Genomic DNA, 23656 nt, shown 5'->3' on the forward strand with positions numbered 1-23656 from the left:
TCCAACATTTTACCCATTTTATACAATATCTAATCATAAAGGAGAATGTTTGAGCAACATTTTTCTGTTCTTTTACTGTAATCAAAGCTAGGAAATTGAGGAATGCAAATCAAAAACACAGGAACAATAAAGACAAAATCATACAAGTGACAGAATTATTTAATACTTTCAAAACAGTAATTTATATAAAATAACCTGATCTACTATACTGGTTAACACACAAAGAAATTGGATACACATAGTATTATGTACTATATAGCAAACACATTGAAAAGTCAATGTAAGTCCCTAATTTAGGGCTCAATTTCTGTAGTCCCAGATCAATGTGCTCAATTCTGAATTTCATCCATTTAAGGTTTTCCTTCCACTTGAGTTCCAAGCTGTTGTCCCTATATAACATAAAATTATGGTGTCACTGTATTCTGAGTAATACGTAGTTCTTTGAAAGGACAATAGAATACACACACTTCACTTCTTGGCAAATGATATTTTCATTGCATGGGAAGGCGTAATCTTGAAACCCTGAAGTGCATCTTTAGCTGCACCAGACTGGAGTTCATTCTCAAATTCGACAAATGCAATATCATGACGATTTGGCACCAATCTAACTTCCTTGAACCCAGGAAACCTGAAAAAAAGAAAGATAAAATCATGGTGGTACACACACAACTGAAAATACGGTTCAGTTTCTTGGACTACGTAAATGTGCTGCATTGAATTTTCTATTAATCGAGATGTTCTTGACGAAGTGAAGGCCTGTTTGTAATATAGAGCTTTTACTGTTTCTCTAAATGGTAAGGAGTAAAAATGTTTCAGCTAAAAACTAAAACAGTTCTATGAAAAGAGATCAGCATACTAAATTTGAGACAAGTGTTCACCCATGCAAAGGTAAAGAAATATTTTTGATATAGTGAAAATTAAAATCAAAACTGACTGCTTTGATGCTCAATGATATTATCCATATATTATGGAGTAACAGTGTGACTTTACATGACAACCAATGTCCTAATTCTGGCAATGAATACCAAGTCATGGTATGAACAGGAATAAGAAAACGATGACAAAACATTGTTATCCGGCATCACAAGATATTTTAATGGCAGATCTATGAATAAAGACGATGTCCAACTGCCAGTAATCTTATGAGTATAATAAATTACAGAACAACGACTTTCCTGTGTTTGTACTTACTGATTGAACAACATTGACAGCATCATTTCGTTTGTCTCATCCGGTAGGTTTGTGAGGAAAAGAATCTGGTTTGGTGGCTGTTCAGGAACAGTTGTAGATACATGTGGCGTGCCTGCAATAGAAAAAGAAATCATAATGAAACTAATGTCCTGGAGCAAAATCAGATGTGACGGAAAAAACAGAAAGTTGCAGAAATATCATGCCTGATACATTTGGAAACTTCATTCCTCAAGTATCACCTGTGACGGAGGTAGTAAGATCACCTGAAACGTCAACTTCTGCGCGAATATATGGCAATATCGCAGAAGAATGTCACCTCCTCATTCATATTATTCTCTCTTTGGTTTCACACAAATGTAAATGTAGTATTTACATGGATTATATAATTTACAAAACTAAGCAAACCTCGGTCTCCATGACAACAGTACCACATGCTATTACTACTGTCCTTGAGAACATACACATATTTAGAATTTGACGTTCTCACAGCAGTCAATACAAAGATGGCTGTCTTCTGGGTTCTAATGGCAAGCAGTCAGAGCCACCCAACAATGGAAAAAGCAAGGACCTCTGAAACGTCGTTAAACTTCTATCAGTCTACATGATACTAGAACCCAGAACCAGCCATCTTCCTATCTATATATACATATTTAAACAATTTACCTTGCTGCATAGGTGAGGCTTGTCCATAACCACCAACATGTGCCACCTGTTGTACCAACGGCGTGGTTCCTCCAAGATTCAGACGAGCCTGTTCCTTGGCAGCCTTTCTTTTTGCCTTCTTTGTATCAACAGAGGCTTCTTCAATGGTTGGCGGCACTCTCTTCACCTTCTTTGGACGTTCAGAGAAGGTTCCTTTCATCTTGGCAATTACATCTGAATCAGACTTTGAATACTGAATCCTCTGTAAAAACAGCAACATTTTGCTTTCAGAACTAGAAAGTTAACAGCTGTAGCCACAAAAGTCTACTACTTGATCCTAGCCTGACCTAGTTAAATTCACATTCTCACAATCAATTTCCCTACAGTACACATCTCCTATTTCTTTCAGTCTCCCAAGAAGTCTCTTTCCACGTTCTCCAGCAAAATATATGCATTTCTGGTAACCCCCTGTGTGGTGTATCCTATTCACGTAAATTTCATATAACCTGCCAATCAGAACTATGAGAAACTTCTCTGAACACTGGATATACTCTCTAGTAATTTTCAGATACACTTTCTGAATGTTAAAGAAGTCCCTCATGGTATATATGAATCCAACACTAATACTTACCATTGGTTTATCATAAAATGGGAACCCTTGCATAGAACGCAAGGCATTTGTGGCACTGCCAATTTCCTTAAATATTACAAATGCTTGGCCCCTCATTTTCAGTGTCTTCAAAGCCACAATATCCAAAATTTCACCAAACTGTGAGAAGATGGCATACAAAGATTTCTTGAGCTCTGAAACAGTATTTTTAAAAAGTGAAGCAATATTAAGGAATGCATTAAAAACATTTTCATAACAGCAACATGAAAGGATAGATCTTATTAAGTCTGTACATTCATACAGCACTGCAGCTGACAAGGTGAGCAAAACAAAATAATTAAATACAGTTCAATACAGAGTAGTTTGTGGCTTGTTCTTGAAATCACTTGTTCAATGCAGAGGACAGTGTGTGTTAGGTCAACATGACTTATAAGACGAAATTCTGACTGAAAATGCACTTTGTAATAAAAGCATCGCAGGAATTTTATAGGAAATGTCAAGAATAAAATGTTTCAGAAATACATGCAAAACAAACATTAAAGTTATTGTACAATTTCCTGTAACAAAATGACTTCACACTGCAATTTTAAACTTGTGATGAGCTGTAAATAAAATAAAAGAATCAACTCACTAGCAAGAGCAAAAACTAGTATAAAATATTAATGTGGAATGTTTTACCTTCTTTTTTTATTTTCTCATTGAGATTATTAACATATATTGTATGATTTGGGCGTATATCCATCATAGTTACACCCACTGCACTTCCTGACAGACAGACAAATATAAATTAGTTTTACACAACAAAAATGTAATATATACTGATTTTAGGCACTACTGTCACAAATTTAACATATTTTTAAAACACTTTCAAATAATTTTACATAACGGTTAGGTTACTGCAGTGGTAGTATGCTTGTTGTGTATTCAGGTGGTTGGCTGGTTTGCCAGCTACCTTAAGGTATTTTGCAGTTTTCCTGTCTTCCACAGCAAAAGCCAGTATAGCATGTTCAAATAGGCCACAAACACATCAGTTCAAATCCTTTCATACACATACATCATATACTATCATCTTCATCTCATTCAACACTATTTAACCTCTACAGTACAAACAGTGTCCCTAAATAACCTACAAATTACCCAACTCACTGACTTACTGTGTGGTGCAGGAAATTCTTTGAAAAGTCAATTGTATACTCAGCTTGTCAAAGAATATCCCACTTTATTAAGGGAACCTGTACGCATTATAAAACTTTTTTCCTTAAACATAAAACAGGTATGCTAACAACTTGGATGCCATGTTTTGTGCCTGCCTGCCTCTTAGTTCCAAATATTCTCCTCAGTACCTTGTCCTTGCACACTCTCATCTGAAGTATTATTTTAGGTTCTCACAGTTTTCAGTGAGAAGATGGATGAATTCTGGGATGTAGTGTCATGTAGTTTGGTAGAAGTTCACTGACATATCAGAGATACTCTTTTAGTTTTATACTGGAATTAAAGTATTCAATAATCTTCCCCACTATACAAAATCTGAATCATGATATAAAGAAGTTTAAGCTAAAAGAGTATCTCATATCTCACCCCTTCTATTCTATTGAAGAATTACCTCATCCAAAAATCCTCAGCTATTATAAATACATGTTAGCAATAGTGGTTATGCTTTCTTATGCAATTATTTTTACAGTAAAACTGACTTTAACATACTGTCATTGACTATGTAATTTATATTTATATTAGAAACAAGTATTGAATTTGTGCTATGACATGTTCTACATCATTGGCTTAGGCCTATGAAGGAATCTATGGAATGCAAATAAGTTTTATTCTATTCTACTGTTGGATTAAACTTCTTTATATCATGTTTCAGACTTTTTACAGAGGGTGAAAGATTACTGAATAGCTAAATTCCAATCCAGCAAGCTCCTTTTTGATATTTACAGAGTTAAGCGTTTGGCACATGGAGGTTATACTTGTATCTTGTACTTATATTGTGGATATCAAAGTTCATATGAAATTTTTCTTTGTTGTCCACTACAAATTATAATAACGAGAGAAAGAATTCAATGGTTGGTGGAAGAAAATTAAATTTATTAAACAATTCCCTTTCTTCTTGTCACAAGCAAACATCATGTTTGAAATATCAGTTGCGAAATATGTATCGTGTGTTCATGACCAAGTCAATCTATTATGATGATTTTGTGAGTAACTGAACGATACCTGTGATAGGTTAGAATCAGGTTATGAGTGAGTAAGTTGCTGATATGTGCTATTAAAATCTTTACTTTACACATAAATTACACACGTTAGCAGCAACCAAATTTACATTAGTTCCTTCATGCGCTACACAGTATACCTAACATTAATTATCTACAATGTTATATATGATGGGGACGATCACGCCGGTATGAGAGTATACACAAACACAAATTTCGAAGTCTCTTAAAAACTACTACCAGATACTGAATAATTTTGTACAAACTAATTATAAATATCTAAGATGTAGTTTTCAACGTCACCTCAGCTTCAGAAATTTATATCAAACACACACAATTATAATGTTTAAAAATCGAACACTAACAGCGCAAAACATAATATACTCACCGCCGTGTGAAACTTAAATCTTATATTGAGACATTACCACTAGAGCCACCTATATTCATATGCACAGAATATGGGTTCTGTTTGTAACGCAGTAAAGACAACGTATTTCGTGCCAGGCAGAGGTAATACAAATGTTCCAAAATTATCTCTATTCTTTGATATCAGCAGAAGAAGCTATGACACTCCATCCCGATTTAAAACGTTTGAATGCTCTTTTTAGTCCAATGGTATTGTTAATGTAATCACTAATAATATTATTTCCAATGCATATGTGTAAAATAAAATAATTGTCACATCTTTGCTGTTAGTCTTGTGACCAAGATAAAACTAGTCTAGAGGCTGGAATACCAGTGTGTGATTCTTCACCTCGTAATTAGTTTAGGGCCCACCTAGCATCAAAATGGAACTGCAACCCCCCAACCCTGTGGTAAATATGTTTGGAACATAAATCTGACCACTCACTTCAATATACTTCTGATGTCAAAAATGCATGGTTTTACCTATATGCATATTTTTTTATTGTTTCCATCAATTCATGTGCTTCACATATTTTGGATAGCATGGAAGAAAGCGAGCCTTCCTGGAAGCTAAGTATGGTAAATATATGAAATGTAAACTGTTTCAAAGTAAATGAATATCCTGATGGGCAAAAGTAGTGGCTATTTCAGTTTGCTCTGTCTGTTTCAGTAGGGTTATTTCAGTGATCATTTATGAACATTAGTAAGAAGTCCATATGAGGCAATAGTTGTCATATGAGGACCAGTTGTACTAAGTAGGATTTCAGGTTCTTGCTGCCTCCACCATCAAGGTGATGAGAGCAAACACCTCTGAAATATTTGTAAACTTCTACCAGATTACACAGCGCTACAACCAAGAAGAGTCATCTTCAACAATAGTTTTGTTTTCAGTTGCACTCAACTTTCTTGTGTATTGTGCTGGAAAAAAGCCTGTAGAAAGGATGGCTAAGTAACATAAATAATAAAACATTTAATACAGGAATATCATAATCATATAAAAAGATAATAATTATTAATAAACTGTTATAATCTTGTAATATTATGATCAATACACAACCAAAAGTACATTACTATAACAAATTAATAATTAAATTAGGTCAATGTAAGAATAAACATCCCAAAAATGAATATACATGAAGAAGTCAGACAAAAAATTACACTTCCTATTTATGGAAATTGTAAGCACAGGAAGATGTCATAATTAATAGGCATGTGTCTCATGCCTTCATTTCATCTTCCCATTCAAACATATTTTTATTCTTCCACAAGAAACTGTTTTATTTCTGGTCATTATATTGTACCTTCTTTTTTTCCTAAAGCTGAGATATTTATAACATCAGTTCTAAAAATCACCGAAACAAGCAGTTCCACATAGAAACAAGATGACATTACTTTAATGAACACTTGGACTAACAATTTTAGAAACGTCCCATTGAAATTTGTGTACCAAAAGATAAAAGATAACTACTTAGCTATTCATGTTAAAATAAATCCTCCATTTTTCAAATTTATGAGCAATGAATTTATAACTAATAAAATTCTGCCAATGTAGAGGACTGATCTTCAGATAAAATTATACTAATACAAATATGATTCCTCTTAAAAAAGCTTGAATACAGCACAACATATATTATGGCCATTCTGAGTATAAAAGGAACACCAATAATAATAAATTCTGGAAGTCCAGTTATTCACATACATTAATACAAAGCCATCAGTGAACATTGTATTATCTGATAAAAAAATTATGGATTAGTTACACTGACTGAAAACAATTAGTTTATCACAAAAGCAACTTTCAGTCAAGTCATTTGCTTTTCAGATATTAAACATCTCAATCCACTTTCACAGATACATTGGGTCTGTTGCAAACTGTGTTCATGGCTTGCTAGTAAATTTAGCAAAATATAATTTTGAAGTACAAATGTAATATTCTGCTAAGCAAATTGTTTAAAATACCTGTTGTGTTGAAGAGATGAAAAGTACTGCAGTAATTATATAAACAACACATTACAAATAAAAGAGACATGAAAAGAATTTTGGGATTAAGTTCATATAAGAAATGAATATCCTACATCTGGAACATAAACAGTTGAATTCACTACCTTTGCTCTATTAGTATGCAAGTGTGGAAAACTCAAGTAGTGATAAGGTTGGGCTGAGCATAATAAAAATGCATAAAATATGACTAAGAACTAGTTTTCATTAAGAAGAATAAACAGTTTTATTACTATGAACGGAAAAACCTGTAATTCAAGGCACATATGAACTTAAGCTGAAAGAACACTTTGAATCACAGTTCTAAATCCTGTGTGTGTTCTTCATCACCACTAGTAGCCCACTTATGTCTGTCGCATAAGTGAAATAAGAACATTTAATGTCCACACTAAACTGGTATCATCAATCAATCTGCAGATTTCTATCACAATGTCCATCAACACGTGTGCAACTGCTTGTATAAGGAGATTTCCAGATAATCCTTTAACATTGGTATATATATTAAATCATGTAAATCATTCATAATATACTTATCTAGAAACAAAAATATATTAACAGTCATGTGTCTCAATTTAAGTAATTAATACAAATATTCCTTGGCACAATGATTGTTTGTTGGTAATTTATAACAAACACAAAAGAAATCTGTATATTACGGTTCTACAATTTAATGTAATTTAATTTAGAGATACATTCTAGTAGTACTAATACGGCTCAACTGCTGTTTTATAATAATAAAAATTAACGAATCTGAAGTGAGTATGTATCAGTTTCACTTAAGATTACAATGTGAAACATTCCAACTCATTTACAGAATGTGACAACTTTAGGTGCCCCATGTTACATGGGGTCACAGACTGACACCCCTCCCCCCCACAAAGGACTCTTTAAAAATGTGAAGACAGTGTCTCTGATGGTGCTATAATACTTTTCAACGTCTCGCATTTGTGAAACATGTGACACTATGAGGGGGGAGAAAAACACCAGCGAGGAACACAAAGGATTAGAATAATATAGCACAGTAAATAATTAAATCTTAGTTCTTTAATTAGGTCTGCAACCTTCTGAATGTATGATGTGGATGCTTTGTGGAAGATCATTATCACAACAACAAAATTACATGAAATATGCTTTCAAACACATCATTTTATAACAGTTTATTACTAATTAGGCTGAGACATTGTGATCCAGTAACCTGTCTTTTATGGGTAGTGCTTTTTGTCTTTTGACTATGATTTTGTTTGTGTAAGCAAATAATCAATGAACTTTGTATTCATTCAAAATGATAATTGTGAACAACCTAATAAATCAAAATAACAATAAATGAATTTCTGGAAAATACCTAGCAACATCTGGATATTCCACTCACATGAATACTTACACAGTATGAAATAACACAGGCTAGGTAACTGAATAACCTACAAACGTAATTATAATTAAAATCATGAACAAATCAATAATCAATTAAACATTTCACCTCCTCGCACAATTTAAAAGATCTTAGTGCTCTTATTCCAATCCTTGCACCACATGTGTGGGCAGTTCAAATCTGACCCAGGATTTGTTGTTTTTCAATGTCTAAATTGGCTGAAAACCTGCCTTAAATTTTTTTCTTCTGCAGTGATAGGGCAGTTATATACATGTAGAGGGAAAGTACCTGGAGAAAATTATTTAATATGAAACGGGTATAATCATTCACTGACACACTATTATCAAAATTCTGGATCAAATTTGAACTGGCATAATGCCAAACATTGAAGGCAAACATTATACATACCTTTTCTCTGCAGTTTCATTTTTAATGTTCACCTAATACAACCGCCAAACTGCATTTTTTGATCAAGATACACTGTCATGTTTGAAACATAACCAGATTAAGTAAATGAATTATAGCCAAAAGTTCACAGGAATAGTGAACAAATTCAAGACAAGTCAGTCAGGCGAGTCTTGAGTTCTCGATAGGCATGCTTTCAAAATTATGCAGAAATGTTATCATCAATATCAGGGGTGGAGTGTGCACATTAATAATGTGAGCCCAGCAAACACTTCATAAAAAAATAATAAAAAAATAAAAAGCCTCATCTTACTTTCATGGTACAGTGGTACACCATACACCGCAAAAAAGCAGCACCAATCAGATAAAATGAATTATTAGCCACCTTCATATGGCCAGGCATTGTTAGCCAGCTAGTTGAGACACTTGCAGCAAATGTAAAAACACCTGACTTGCTGGGGCTCGCTAACAATGCTAACGATGCATTTTGTCTGATTGGTTTTGCTGTGTTTCAGTGTATGGAGTACCAATGAACCACAAAAATAAGACACAATTTTTGTTTATTTAAAGTGCTAGCTGGGCATGTGTGCCCTGCCCCTGATCAATACGTACATACCATATGCTTTCAGTAACCAACCTCAGCCTACAAAAATGTATATATAGAGAATGGACTAAAAGTGTAGTGTTTATATATTTTTTATCACAACTAAGTTTCCAATTCTCCTTCCTTCCTCTCTAATATTAACAATATAGTAATTTCCTTTCAGCTTTGAAAATTATTTTGGACAGATAAGCAAACCATTTTCTGGTATTTTCATCAAACACACTGCATACAGTCAACAGAGCAAATAAAAGAAATCATAATAGCAGCCCTCTTGTGCAATGTATATACATTCAATGTTACAAGATACATTGCTAGTGCATTATACACCAGCAGTCAGAACCCCTTACATTCAACTGACAATAAAATCTTAATATACGTAATATCCACAAAATTCAGCATGTCTACTGAATTATACCATAAGTTAAAAATGCATTGTGCCTTAGTACTGTAGTGATTGCAAATATGATGTATTATATATGGCAGTCAAGTGGACAGCAGCTATTTCTGTCCAGTCATGTGGGCAAACTATAATACAATTTGCAAAACACATTTAATTACAACTTCAGTTCTTATGGCCTATTCTAATTAGAACTGCTTCTAAATTATGAATCTATTCAGACTTTTGGTAGGACTCCTCAGACGAGTGGTCAACCCAGTGCCTTCACTGAACAGCACAACACAAAACAATGGGCACATCCAAGCCTAGAATGGGATTTCAACCCATGATCCCAGTGTTTGAGTGGTCAAGACCTGTGCCTTAGATCACTCAGGTACTATTAATAAATACAAAGTTACTAACAATATTTAACCTTAAATTGCTAAACCGGGCAAAATATTCTGCATGAAATGAAAATTCCGTAATTTGCAGGTTTATATAACTGGGAAATGTAATAAGAACACTGTACTGAAACACACAAACAAGCCATTCAAAGCTTTAAATATGCTATATACTCATAATATGTTCAACATTTCCACTTGAATCACACAAGTATTTTGTCATCTGCAGTGATCCTTTAACATTAATGAGAACTGAACCCTATCCTGAATCACTGTATGAAATCAAGAAAGTGTGATAACTTAGGTCTCTTGCAGAGTGAAAATATAAGGTCATTGAGCAATGACAAGTAAATCACGCAATTAAACGTCATCTGTTTATCTGATATAATATACCTTCAAATATGCACATATAAAAATTGAATGTTACCTTACACAAGACTGGTAATACTGTACGTACAATACTATATATTTTTCCTACACGTGGGATGTAAACTAACATTCCAGCAACCTTCAGTGTAGTATTAACTACTTAGCTAGACACATCACAGTTCTTCTCAAGAAGATAAACATTCAATATCATGATGCTCCTTAGAAAAACTGGCAGATTTATAATGAAATGAATCATGATAGAAGATTAATTTCAACATTAGTGGACATTTTGTATCAATGTACAAGTCATGATATCACAACCCAGAAGAGAGACTTCCAGCTTAATGTGAATATTTCATCACATGTAGCAGTGCTACACATTCCTCGCATTTACAAAGAGGTATGATTATGTAATACACAGCCCCAACATATAAATTTCGAAAAATTTCTTTTGAATTTTTATGGTGTACTCTAAAATGTGCAGTTGATATACAGATGAAAACATGCAATTCAATTATTTCCTTACATCACAGGGTCACTGGTTCAAATCTCATTCAGGCTGTGGATGTATGAATTTAATGATATACTTGGCAAAAATGAACTGCTATGAGAATTGAATAAACCATGAGTTTTGTGAACTTTACCTGAAGCAAAACAATGTTTTGAGTAGTTTGGCCCCAGGTGATATTAAATCGTCATTCCTTCACACGTACATTTGTTATTTCTCTCTGAAGATAAGTTTTAAAAGACAACAGACAGTTGTTAAACCAACTGAAAAAAACAAAGTATCCAGTTGATACTGGGAACTGCATTTCAACATGATATTAATTTTAATTTAAATGGCAGCAAGTAATATTGCACAGATTTGAGAGCTGTCATCCCTTGGGATTCCACCTCAATATTAACATTTCACTTCAAGTAATGTCTGTGTACTCAACATAGCTTTAAAGTTTAAACTTTCAGATTAGTGGCAACAAATTATCATATACAGACACAGAAAGAGGTATTGGTATAGGAACATGAACTACAGAAGCTTTTGTCATCTCAGTTATTGAGATGATGACAAGAAGAATAGAAAAATAGATCATTGCTACAACAATCATAACGATCTATAATATTAAACGATACAGATGACGGAGACATCATGTTTCCTTTCCATCTGTTACAGACACACAACCCTCAGGCAAAATCTATAATCACACTAAATAATGAGGCATGTTAACGAATTTGTTTCTCCATGCCATTTATCATATCCTAGTTAAATGGTATATATAAAATGTTAGGGGTGCTTATGAAGGTTTAAAACTAATAGATAACACACAACATGATACCAGAGGATTACAAAAAACCACGCAGGTAAATTCAAATTTTGGATTCTTCCATGCAAAGTGTTCATACCACATGAACCTAGAAAGTGTCAAACACAACCATAAAAAGTTTCTCTGGATTATAACAATAAATCTAGACAATAATCTCAATTCCATATCAACAGATTACTGATAGGCTCATATCACTGGTCTGCAAGATCAACACCATTTCAATTCGTTTCCCAGGATCAGTTATTATATACACAATACAGGTAGCTATAATCTGACACAAAAATATTTTGGGAAAGTACCTCATTCAGTAGAGATGTTGAATTCTTGCACATTGTAAGGCACCTTATTTTATGGACTCAGGACCACTTTGCATGGATTACAGAAGCATAAATGAGGGCAAACGCTTTATAGATATTCACAAACTCTATGAATAATGAAGAGCGTAACACTGAAAATTACAATTAATTCTACTCATAATGGCATGAAAAATTAATAATCCATGTCCTGTATTATCTACAAGTAAAAACATACAATGTACAGAAGATAAATGCTTTTATACACAAATAAAGATATTCAAAATATATCCAAAATGCTGGTGCTTTATATTTTTAAAAACTGGAAATATTTTATTACCTGATATTTCACTGAGATTCATGTCAGGTAAGTATGTTTAAGCTAACTAACTAGATGGCTTACCGAACCCAAAGGTTCATCACCAAATTAACCAAAGCCCTCCACTGGACTGTCTGGGCCAACAAAATCCAGTCTCCTTCAACTCCTATCTCCCATAGATCCCGCCTCACATTATCCTCCCATCTACGTCTAGGTCTCCCCAGCGGTCTCTTCCCCTCAGGCTTCCCAACCAATACCTGGTGCACACCTCTTGTCCCATCCACGCAAAGTATGTTAAGCAATTACATTAATCTCTAGCATGCTTCCACTAATCTATAAAAATATATATGTAATAATATTTTCTATAAAAGTTCAAACAACATAAATAAATCTGTGGGCACAATATTTTATATAATTATATGGTTCTGGTTTATAATGCGTCAAAGTTTGATTCTTGTATAAGTGTCAGTACCTAGGATGGCATTAGAAATATGGCTAAAGAATAAAAGCCCATTATTAAAATCTTCAGAAGTGACTTACACGAGTATAACTAACATCACTGCAATATTGGAGAAGTCATAATACTTTCTTGACTACAATTTCCATAAAGGTGATGGCTGTCTTCTGGGTTGTTGCGCCTTGTAGTCTGGTAGAAGTTTACTGACGTTTCAGAGGTCCTTGCTGTCTCCATTATCAGGGCCCCAATGATGGAGGCAAGAGAGACCTCTGAAACGTCAGTAATCTTCTACCAGACTATAAGGCGCAACAACCCAGAAGACAGCCATCTTCAGACTCACCACCATGAAAACCTCAAATCCTCCTTAATATCCATAAAATTCTAACTTTCCAAAGTAGTCCACATAAAGACTCTCTGATAACTGAATTTCAAAGACAAAGGTAAGCCGTCATGCTGAAAATTATCACAGTTTCAACATCTAAAATATTTTAAGAAAATGTATTAATATATTATGCAGTAAAGCCAAGAAATTTCATGAACACCACTTAGATTAATTATAAGGTAAAACAGGAGTGATGCTATTAAGACAACCAAAAATTAAAATTTAGAAGTGGTTTTAACATCATAATGTTGGACTAAAATGTGTATCTCTGTATGTTAATTACTTTATTATCACCCTTCACATGTCCATTAACTAACAAGTTCATTGCCATTTATCCTTTTTCTTTAAAGCTGAAATGAGAACACAATTCTTGGCCTGAGGGTTGATTGTTCACATAACAACAGGCACCAAATAAAAGACACAGAGAGAGGGGAGGGGAAGAAACGTCACAAAGCATTGAAGAACTTGAGCAGTATAAATTGACCTCCACTCCAAAAATTCTTGTCATATGACATAAACAATAAGTGTAGGAAACATGTTTGTTACACTACAAAGCAAAATCAAATAATGTCTGACTGTGTTAAATGAGATTAACTCTCAAAGTTAATAAATCAATCTGCTAATTCTGGAAATGCAGTGCATGAGAATTTATTTATGACAGCTTAAGCCACACAAATAATATAATTCTTCAGAAGAAAATTGTGTACTGATACAAAGTGTTTTGGTGAAACACCAACACCAGGAACGTAACATAGAGAAAGAGACAAATTTTTATTTGGGGGGATAATAATTTTTGTTCTCTCACTCTGTCCGGTCCAATCTATGAACTGTGGCTGGTTTTATGTAACATTCTGTAACAGTGACATACTTCATTCTTGTATATTTTTGTACAAAGACATAAAATTTCCAAGGTAAGTAACTTTACATCATAGTCAACATATGTTTAAGTGTATGTACGTATGATGGGGAAACAATGCAGATTTGTCTACAGACAGTAAGCTGTTTTTGGCAGATTGACTGATGGGTTGAGTGCAGACTCTTATCATCCCACTGCAACACAAATAATGTAGTCATTTCACACTAAATAACAGAATTACATTTCAGTGCAATCATCTACTGGGTAAGGGATGACAAGAGTGAGAATTTTTGGACATGATTTGTTTTGGAATAAAACCTAACATTTTGATGAATCTTACAGCTGCCGCCTCCTCCTCCTTCAGGGTAGAAACAGATTTGTCTGAGCTTTTTTTAATGACACTGTCGGTAGCACACCACCATATAGCATGAAATGATAAAATGATTAATGAATTACGAATTCCCCTCAGGGACCCACATCAGAGGGTACGGGGACTGGCACAGATTCAGGACTGAAGTAGTACAATGGTCATATTTGATCTTTTTGTTAAAAAATCTCCATGCAACAAGAACAATACAGAATTGTGATTAAGGAAAAAATGAGAAACCTGTTCTAGCAGTATACTCACCTCACATTGGACACGTCAGTACTGGTACCAAGGCTGTCTCCTTACCCAACGCAGGCGAATACCTGCATCTGTACGAATCTTAATAGATGCAGACTCTGCTGCTCGAACTGTCTCCTTGACAGACTGCATTAGGTTCTGCGCATTACCCACCAACATATCCGTTGCTTCTTGATCTTCCTCTGTGCCTACATCACATTGAAGAAATACATTCATTATATTCAAAATATAACAGAAAATGAGCAAAAGCATTTGTTCAGACATGTCTGCATCCACATATAAAGTCTCTCATCATACAGTGCAACTGGTTATCTGATTAAAAGATCTGTTGACTTCTCCCACATCAAACAGTGCAAAGATAATTACAGTAGTATATTTTTTGGCTACACTTTAAACTAATAACAAAGTCGTTGTCAACAAGTGTTAATTTCTTCCAACAGCAATGTAATGTACAGATATATATATTTTTACTTTGTATCTATCTAATTTGCTGCATTTCCATGGGGAATTTGGATTTTCAAGAAACATAATTTTCATAACCTGTGAGAAACCAAATGCTGAGATGAAGACAGTTCCAATATGAATGTAAAAGAGTGGGTCATTCTGTACTTTCAAGAGACGCTAAATCTTAATACAGGAGGGTTTTTAGTACGAAAGCAGGACATGAAAGTGTAAAGAAAATGAGCATTGCATCATCAATTTCACTCTTTTCAATTCCAGTAAATTATAAAGAAGTATGTATATCAGAATTTGGAGACGAGGAGGCCAATTATGACAAGTACACTAACAACTTAAGTGGTGAAATATATGGTGCAGACATACTCCAGGATTCAAAACCTTAAATCACACATTTTTATAGTTAGTATCTTCACAGATGTAAAAAAAAGTGCCTTCATTTTCTTGTAAATTAAGTTTTATCATTATTTATAACTGTTTTTCATCAGTATTGTCACAAAAACTCATTACAGGAGAGTCTGTACTTTTCTGTTTCTTAAATATCATTGACATGAAAAAGTGTAAGAAAGCATTTAAGTTTGCATCTTTGAGTCACAACACTTTCTAATAGGTTCAGACTTTAAAACACACATTTAAACACAAACATTTTTACTAACATACTAAATAGAAGAAAGAAAAGTTTTAATTTTTTCACTGTAAACATAAATTTCACGCTGAAGCACGTGAGAACATAGCCAACTGAATTTTAAATCAGACTGTCATACTTTCTGAAAACATGAAAGTATCATAAAATAAAATTCTGAAGTAAAACCAACAGTTGCATATACTATCACATCATCAGCAACATTAAAATCATTCATAAGTACTCACTGTTGCCAAACATGCTTCCTTTCCAATCACCAATGTTGCGATACAAAACAACACAAACACACATGTTCCTCAATTCAATTTGTAACATTTTAATCTATGAGCCATAAGATATTAAAATAGTAACACACAGGCACGTCTTTATTGAAGCAAAACTGGACTTTAGAATAACTGACTACACGAAAGCATCATACTAAAACAGACATGCACAGAGACAATATACTTACATTATAAATGCCAGAAGCAAAACACTCCACAACCTTTCAGGTCTTTACGTGCAAATGAAAATGCAACATTTTAATCTTCAAAGAAAATACTTTCTAACAAGAGCAGTTTCATTACTTTTATTTTTAAAAGACATATTCCTCTTCCTACAATGATAATTCACAATTTTTTACTTGAATTAAGAAAGTTATAACAAATTATGTGTTTAGTTTAAATGTATTTCTCACAAATGACATCCCTGAAAATTAACGGCTTTTACTCAGATCATACACGTAACTTTGCCATACAGAGTATGGTAAGTTGTTTGTTAAATGTATTCCTTCATCATAAGTATACTAACTAATTTCTCCCTCCATGCTTTCCAATCAAACTCTTATACAAATTTCTCATCTCCTTCATATGTGCTACATCCTCCTTCATATGATCATCCTAGTTATATTTGGTAAAGAGTGTAAATTGTGAAACTCATGAAATTATATCAAGCCTCCGATCAATTCATCCCTCTTAGGTCCAAATATTCTCCTAAACACCCCGTTCCCAAACACCCTCAACCTTTGTTCTTCCCTTAACATGAGAGTCCAAGTTTCACACCCATAAAAACAACAAAAGATTGTAACTTTGCACATTTTAATCTTTATGTTTTTAGACAGCACACAGGCAGACTAGACATTCTGAACTGCATAATAGCAAGCATTCCCTGAATTTAATCTGTTCTTAACTTTATTGTAAATGCAATTCTGATTTGTTAATGCTGTGTTCCCAAATATTTAAACTTTGTCACATCCTAGGAAACAAACATTTCTACAAATGGGATTTAATTTTAATACTCACGCAGCATTTATAAAGTAATCAGTAAGGACCTGGATATTGAAAATCACTTATTTACCTGACAAATTTGCTATTCTTCTTAAACTAAAGTGTAAGGTGCAGAAGACGCATATTCATGCTGCAGAATCATGCAAGAAGCAACCACACATACAAGCACTTAAAACTATATAGACTGCTGGCCATTACCCCCAAGAATTTCTCCCATGTCCATCCGGGGAATCACCTCTGTTAAAACAAACAGAACAATTTGCAAGAAGCGTTCACTACAGTCACATTATTTATAAGTACAATACAGCAGCATTATTTTAGCAGATTTTATATGTTGTTCACAGCTATTTCTGAAAAGCAATGTTGCTAGATTATGTGTGAAGCAATTTGGCAATTTCTGTACAAACAGAAAATTATAAATTAATGCCCATAAATTATACACGTTTTTTATATCATTTCATATTAAATTAAATTAAGTTCAGTTGAATTATCACAAAAATGCTAAATTTTGTATACAGACTGTGTATTTTATAACATGAGTGTATTTATTTATTAGAATGTTAAAAACATTCAATCTGTTGAAACACCTGTATTGAAAGAGCTCAAAATCTATAATTTAACATATGCAATGTATGACAGGTCACTTCACACTAATTTTACAACAGTAAACTCCTGAAGCTTACAGGGAGAAGCATAAGTTCAATGTTATATACAGACACAAGCCATTAAATGCCTCCTGTTGTAGAAATGCAGAATTGTACAAAAGCCACGAACAGGTAAGGTCACACCCAACGAATTCAATTAAATCCAATTCATTTATAGAGTCAACTCTTATGAATGAAGTGGTACACAACATTCTGATCCACTTAGCATGTAACATATGACCACAAGAGCTGACACAAACAGTATGTAGAAATTTCAAGTCATATTTACATATCCATTTTTCTGCATTTCAAATACAGGTTTGAAGATAAATTATGAGCAGCTACTGTGCTAGTTACATTATGTACACATAAATGACTACACTAGAAAAACAACAGGTTAATATAATATAATATGATTCACATCCATATTTACACTCCTGACTTGAACATGTTGAACCACATAAAATCAATATGCTTAAAGCAATTTCGAACCAAACCATACACAAAATACCATTACTGTTGATAATTCCTTCTAACCACATAGGGCACTGTCTTCAACTTGCCTTCTGAATGACATATTCAGATGTTCTGCAGGTCCTTTGTAAAATGTAGTAGTTGGAAGGAAAATGTGTGCAGTCTACCTATCATTAGAAGGGCTTTGATGATAGCTAGAGAACTAAATACATGTGCTCCAGTAAATTTCAGTCAAATGTGCGGGTGAGAACACTCTCATCCTAGTTTAACAGTTCTCAGATGTGAGTTTTGAGGTTGAGTTCAGGGTAGTTTGCTACTTAGAGCAAATCATGTTACTTGATCCAAAGTCACACTTTAATCTGGGATTTACTTCCGAGTCAGTCAAATTTAAATTTAAAAAATCCTAGCTTGGAACTGGAAGGAAGATGACACTCTGTACAGGGAAGGCCAACAAAATTAAAATATTTGAATATTACAGTTTTTTGAAAAAAGCACAGAATTCAACTTGTTCACTGCACACAATATTTTGCTATGGTTTGGAGTAGACATAACATTGTCTGTGATGCATATTTCTAAATACAAACTATTAGATCTTCTCCAATAAATCTTAACAAATGGTCATTAGCAAATTCTTCTCCCACTTGTCAGGAAATTCCAGATCACCATACCTACCACACTAATTTACTTAAATTTATGAAGGGCAGTAAAAAAATTGTCAAATGACAACAACATGAAGATGGCTGTTTTCTGGGTTGTTGCACTGTGTAGTCTGGAAGAAGTTTACTGATGTTTCAGAGCACTATAGCCGAGAAGACAGCCATCTTCAGACTCACCGCCACGAAAACCTCAAATGCTACTGGTAACATTTTTATCTTCCTTTGATCATTAAAGCAGAAAGCCTTCATCTAGTTCACACATGGCATTATGCATAACTTGGATTTCAGCATACTAAATCATTTATATTATTTTATCTTACCTTGAGCACCCAACATCGTTGCCTTAACTGTTGACAAGATCTTGAGCTGTGTGCCAATGGTAGGAATACGCTCACACACTTGTAGGAGATTCTATAAACACAAATTTTATTGTAATTAACAATATTTCAATAAGATGAAAGGTTTCTGTCTACACTTTTTAAATATCATAAATGTATTTCATCTGATTCTATTCGCAACTTACCGTTCGCATTCTCTTGTCTGTGCATTCCCTAGCAAGCTCTTTGGCGAGGCGTGTTACCTCTTCGGAAGCTTCTGCAATGCTTTTGGCACAGGAAATGAGATCCCTCTTGCTGCTTCCCCCTTCCCCTCGCACCAACTGTGACAGCCGGCCCATCAGGACTGCCATTTTCTTAGCAGCTACAATAATGTCATTGTCCTTGCTTGACCACTGCCTCACCTCTTGGTGGAGTCCATGTGCAGCCATCTGAAAATTACATTCATTGTAAGTTTCTGGGATTTTATAAATGGTGACAAACAGTGTTTTAGAATCTTTAACCTTTATTGTGCAGGAACAGCAGATCAACATTCCTACATTATGGGGGTTTGTGGTCAGACTTCAGTCCCAGAATTAACAGATTGGTGGTTTACTTGAGTCTACACACATCACAACCCAAAAGAATAATTATGAAAGATAATTTCTTTACAGTTCCCTTGTGCTTCAACATGACTACTGTAAAACTTAGTACAAGACCTCTGGCCCATTTGGACAGTAAGTGGATGATAATCTCACCATAATTGGCTGGTTGGGCAATGGTGCATGCAAGAACATATCATCTTCATCATCTGTTTCTGGTGGTGGGGGTCGAGGTGGTGGTACCTCTCCCCCTGGGAGAGGGGGTCTTGGTGGAGCATATTCTGTAATGAGTCACATCCAATTTACAGGCACAGATTCACATATTTAATAAAGACATAACAGTAACATACCAACACATTCATGGAATGACAGTCAAATTCAAAATTCTATATAATTCTAAGGATTTGGGGTCTTTCTGAACAGATATATATATATATATATATATATACAAGATATTAAAGTAAAATTGTGCACTGAAATAATAGCAGTCTTAATAGAGCAATGATGTTGCTTTGGGTTCATTTCTTAATAGGCAATACTGGCAGGGGCATAGCATTCATTTTAACCATGTTAGCTGTGTTAGCCTGTCTACCACTCTGAAACACACACACAAAAAAAAATTGAAGTCTTCTGTCTTACTTTCATGGTTCAGTGTTAATCCAGTGGTAGAGGTGACTAATGAAACGTTTTGTCTGACTGGTTCTGCTGTGTTCCAGTACGTGGAGTTCCAGTGAACCACAGAAGGAAGACTTTATTTTTAATTTTTCAAGTATTAGCCTGACTAAGACGGCTAACATGGTCAACATGAATGTTCTGCCTGATACAAAAGGCACAATCAAACATATCTTCTAAGCAAGCAATAAAAAAATTGACAGGCCAAGCAGTGGTAGCATAAATACAAAAGTTCCAAAGCTGTTACACAAAAAGGATGGTTTTCTAGGCTAAAAGAGAACCAAAACAGTTGATTTAAACTGAATATAGAGTAGAAAGGGTCAAGCAATGTACCTGCACAGAAATGCATAATATAAAAAGAAATGGCATGCAGGATTCTGTGATCTAATACCTTGGTCCATTCAAGTACAATATTTAAACAAGCCACTGACAAATTTCAATTATGTCCCATATCGTAAAGTTACAGCATACCACCTTAACATGAATACCCATTAAGCCCAGTGGAAATTTACATAACAGATAACTACTTTTAAACCATCTTAATGTTGCAAAAATAAGAATATTTATAAGATGACTTCAAACAAGAATCGTAATAAAACACACTTATGGTAACAATCAAAGCAATTTTTCTCACCCCAGATTTTAAGTCAACATGCATCACTTCAATTTAATGAACCACTCTATCACTTGTGAGCCTTAAAAAGACAATGATGAGCGTTTATATGGTGGAAGTGACAAAAGTGGCCTTCTTAAAGGCAGTACCATTACACTTATGTGGAGGAGTAAGTGAAACCTCTAGATGAATCAAACTGGTAGTTCCCTCAGTAGAATGGGGATGAGGAAGGTTGTAGTGAAGGAGAATGAAAGTAATTCTTTTGTCTTTAGTTTATACTTTCTGTGAAAATTTAAGACAGTGATGATGAATTTTGGAACTACAGATGATGAATGAGGAAGAACTGGAACAGAAGAATTCAAGGACTGCATTAAAGTAGTCAGCCTACGACTCATTACATCCAAGTCATGATAGAATTCCCCTGATAAGTTGTAGTCTGACAATGAACCAAACACAGTATCATGTACAAATGACCTTCAAACACCAACAGCAAAACAATTACTTGGGGCATGGACATGCAAGACACCGAACTTCCATGTAAAACTTGAAGCTTTCATAGCAATTAAAAATTATAAAATCCTGTCAGGCAATCAGCTGTGTCAATTCTGAACAGAAATCCAAAAGTTTCAGATACACTGCCTGCATCATCAGGGAGTGATGATAATTCCATGATGACAGAGACTGAAATTTTCTCTTATACTTGTGTTCAGAACTGAAATGGCAGATCATGCAACAGAATTTTATTACCTGAACTTCCATATTTAATACAAGAAAATGAAATATAATTGAAACATTTTGGGTTTAAAAAGGAATAGATAATAAAACTTTGTTTCAAACATCATTCCTGATAAAATAAAATCAATCCAGTCACATCAACCATGCTGAATTTGCAAACACAGATACAATGCATCATTTGAGACTACAGATGTTACAACATAGCTCATGCTAAGGGCATACATATAACAAACGAACTCTGAATTTCAGTGATGAATGCAAAACCCAAACTAAAATACTATGTTATAAATATTATCTGAGATAAAAAATGCATGTCAATGACAACACTGGCAGATCTGGTAGAGCAGTTTTCTCTGGAATTCCTTAAAACCAATAACAAATAACTTAATTTTGTCTCAAATTTATAGACACTTGGAGTATTTTTGCCCAATATATATATTTTTTTTACAATTGCTGAAACCAGGGTAGAAGTCACTTTTACCCAAAAGACAAAGGCAGTACATTCATCCAAACATTTGATAGTCACCTGCAAGAATACATGGTGTCACAACACAGAAGACCATAATCTGGACATGAAAATACATACTTATTTACACAGGCAGAGAAACTTCAAAAATAACGCACAGAAAAGTGAGAATAAAAATGAGTTACAATTTGTGGCATATACATGTTACAGGTGCTGTATGAAATTTTGTAACTCAACAAAATCCAAATAAAATTAAGCAATATAAAGAAATCCTTAGTTTCATACTTAAAATTAATCAAAGTAGACAGAAACTTGATACAGATCACTGCTCTACCAATCCTATGGCCAAACAAATCTCAACTGATATATATGCAATAACATACACACACATTATCCAGATGCAAATTACTTTTTTACTTTTGCACAAAGGAAGTTGCAGGTACAGTCTAAAATGTGGATTTTATCCTCTTGACATGTGTGACTGAACTTCTCAGTAAACTGAAGCCCAAGGAAAAATCAAGTATGTTGTGCACCTGTTTAAAGGCAATGATCATGGATAACTTGGAAACCCACAAAAAATTCCAAAACTATTTCAAAGAGGACAGTGAGTCAAGGACTTCAATCTGAGACCTTTCAAATGTGGGGCAAACATTTCACCTTCCACAGTTCAATTTACTGAATATTATTTCATCAGTTGTCATGAAATAAATGTTTAACCAAATAGAAAATATGGTCCATTTTGTAATTTTCATCACACAAACAGTATATCTGTCCTACGCATAATCTTTACAAACTTCTTCGTTTAATGAATGATTGCTATCAGTTTTACCAATCATGAGTCAGCAAGAGTCAGGATATGCAGCTGACCAAATGAAAGAGCCAAGCTATGGCAACAAAGCCCTCTAAAATGCAAACACTAAACTGTTTTCACTCCCATCAAACTGACCTCTATGCACCAAGAATTGTACTAAGAGTCCTCATCAGTTAAACAATCTTGTCAAATGAAAAGAAAGAATCCTCTTCACATATACACAGAATTCCTGGATGTTAATTCACAAGACATACTACAAATGAAAGAGACTTCTCAATGGATTTAGACTGTTACAAGTATGCAGCAATGAAACCGTGAAATATACAGGTCTGCCATTTCGTACTACAAACTGGAAAATGGCAGGGGAAACACTTGTCCTCTAAATGACAGAAGACTGCTTTGTAAACAAAGGGCATTATATCCTCAGTTGTTTCAGAGGCAATTCATAAGACAATTTGAACAATTCCTTCTGTC

At 34.2% G+C, this 23656-nt stretch overlaps 2 protein-coding genes across 14 annotated transcripts in view; both read right to left on the reverse strand.

The window, feature by feature from the left end:
- Positions 1-141: 141 nt before the first annotated feature.
- snf (U1 small nuclear ribonucleoprotein A snf) lies at positions 142-5163 on the reverse strand. Of its 4 annotated transcripts, none has more exons than XM_022076779.2 (6): positions 5042-5163; positions 3122-3208; positions 2465-2637; positions 1855-2095; positions 1192-1303; positions 142-628 (listed from the first exon to the last, which is right to left on the reverse strand). In XM_022076779.2, the coding sequence occupies exons 2-6, from the start codon at positions 3186-3188 to the stop codon at positions 469-471; spliced, it is 753 nt and encodes a 250-aa protein (XP_021932471.2). In that variant the 5' UTR covers positions 3189-3208; positions 5042-5163; the 3' UTR covers positions 142-468. The 4 variants fall into 4 exon arrangements, with proteins under 4 accessions (XP_021932471.2, XP_021932476.2, XP_021932472.2 ...); XM_022076784.2 differs by lacking the exon at positions 5042-5163 and adding an exon at positions 4957-5040 and having other exon boundaries at positions 3122-3199; XM_022076780.2 differs by lacking the exon at positions 5042-5163 and adding an exon at positions 4957-5040.
- Positions 5164-6067: 904 nt separating this feature from the next.
- Positions 6068-23656, reverse strand: part of Vinc (vinculin) — a 36857-nt gene continuing 19268 nt past the window's right edge. For 7 of the 10 annotated variants that reach the window (XM_087355787.1, XM_087355789.1, XM_087355795.1 and 4 more), the window contains 6 exons: positions 20042-20166; positions 19493-19735; positions 19290-19380; positions 17394-17432; positions 14835-15019; positions 6068-14400 (listed from right to left, as the gene is read on the reverse strand). In XM_087355787.1, the coding sequence (XP_087211913.1) occupies positions 14850-15019; positions 17394-17432; positions 19290-19380; positions 19493-19735; positions 20042-20166 (668 nt within the window). In that variant the 3' untranslated portion in view covers positions 6068-14400; positions 14835-14849. Of the gene's footprint in view, positions 14401-14834; positions 15020-16128; positions 16176-17393; positions 17433-19289; positions 19381-19492; positions 19736-20041; positions 20167-23656 lie in introns of those variants that run through there. The other 3 variants (XM_087355796.1, XM_087355790.1, XM_087355792.1) reach the window with 2 other exon arrangements.

Source organism: Zootermopsis nevadensis, unplaced genomic scaffold, assembly GCF_977971745.1.
Source record: "Zootermopsis nevadensis isolate Lab colony 2312 unplaced genomic scaffold, Znev_1.0 Znev_ptg000025l, whole genome shotgun sequence".
NCBI lineage: Eukaryota > Metazoa > Arthropoda > Insecta > Blattodea > Termopsidae > Zootermopsis > Zootermopsis nevadensis.

Coding starts and splice junctions, on each gene's coding strand:
- snf (XM_022076779.2), bottom strand. CDS start 3,188: ATGATGGATATACGCCCAAATCATACAATATATGTTAATAATCTCAAT. Junction 2,638..3,121: donor TGAGAAAATAAAAAAAGAAG/GTAAAACATTCC, acceptor ATACTGTTTCAG/AGCTCAAGAAATCTTTGTAT. Junction 2,096..2,464: donor CATTTTATGATAAACCAATG/GTAAGTATTAGT, acceptor CTGTTTTTACAG/AGGATTCAGTATTCAAAGTC.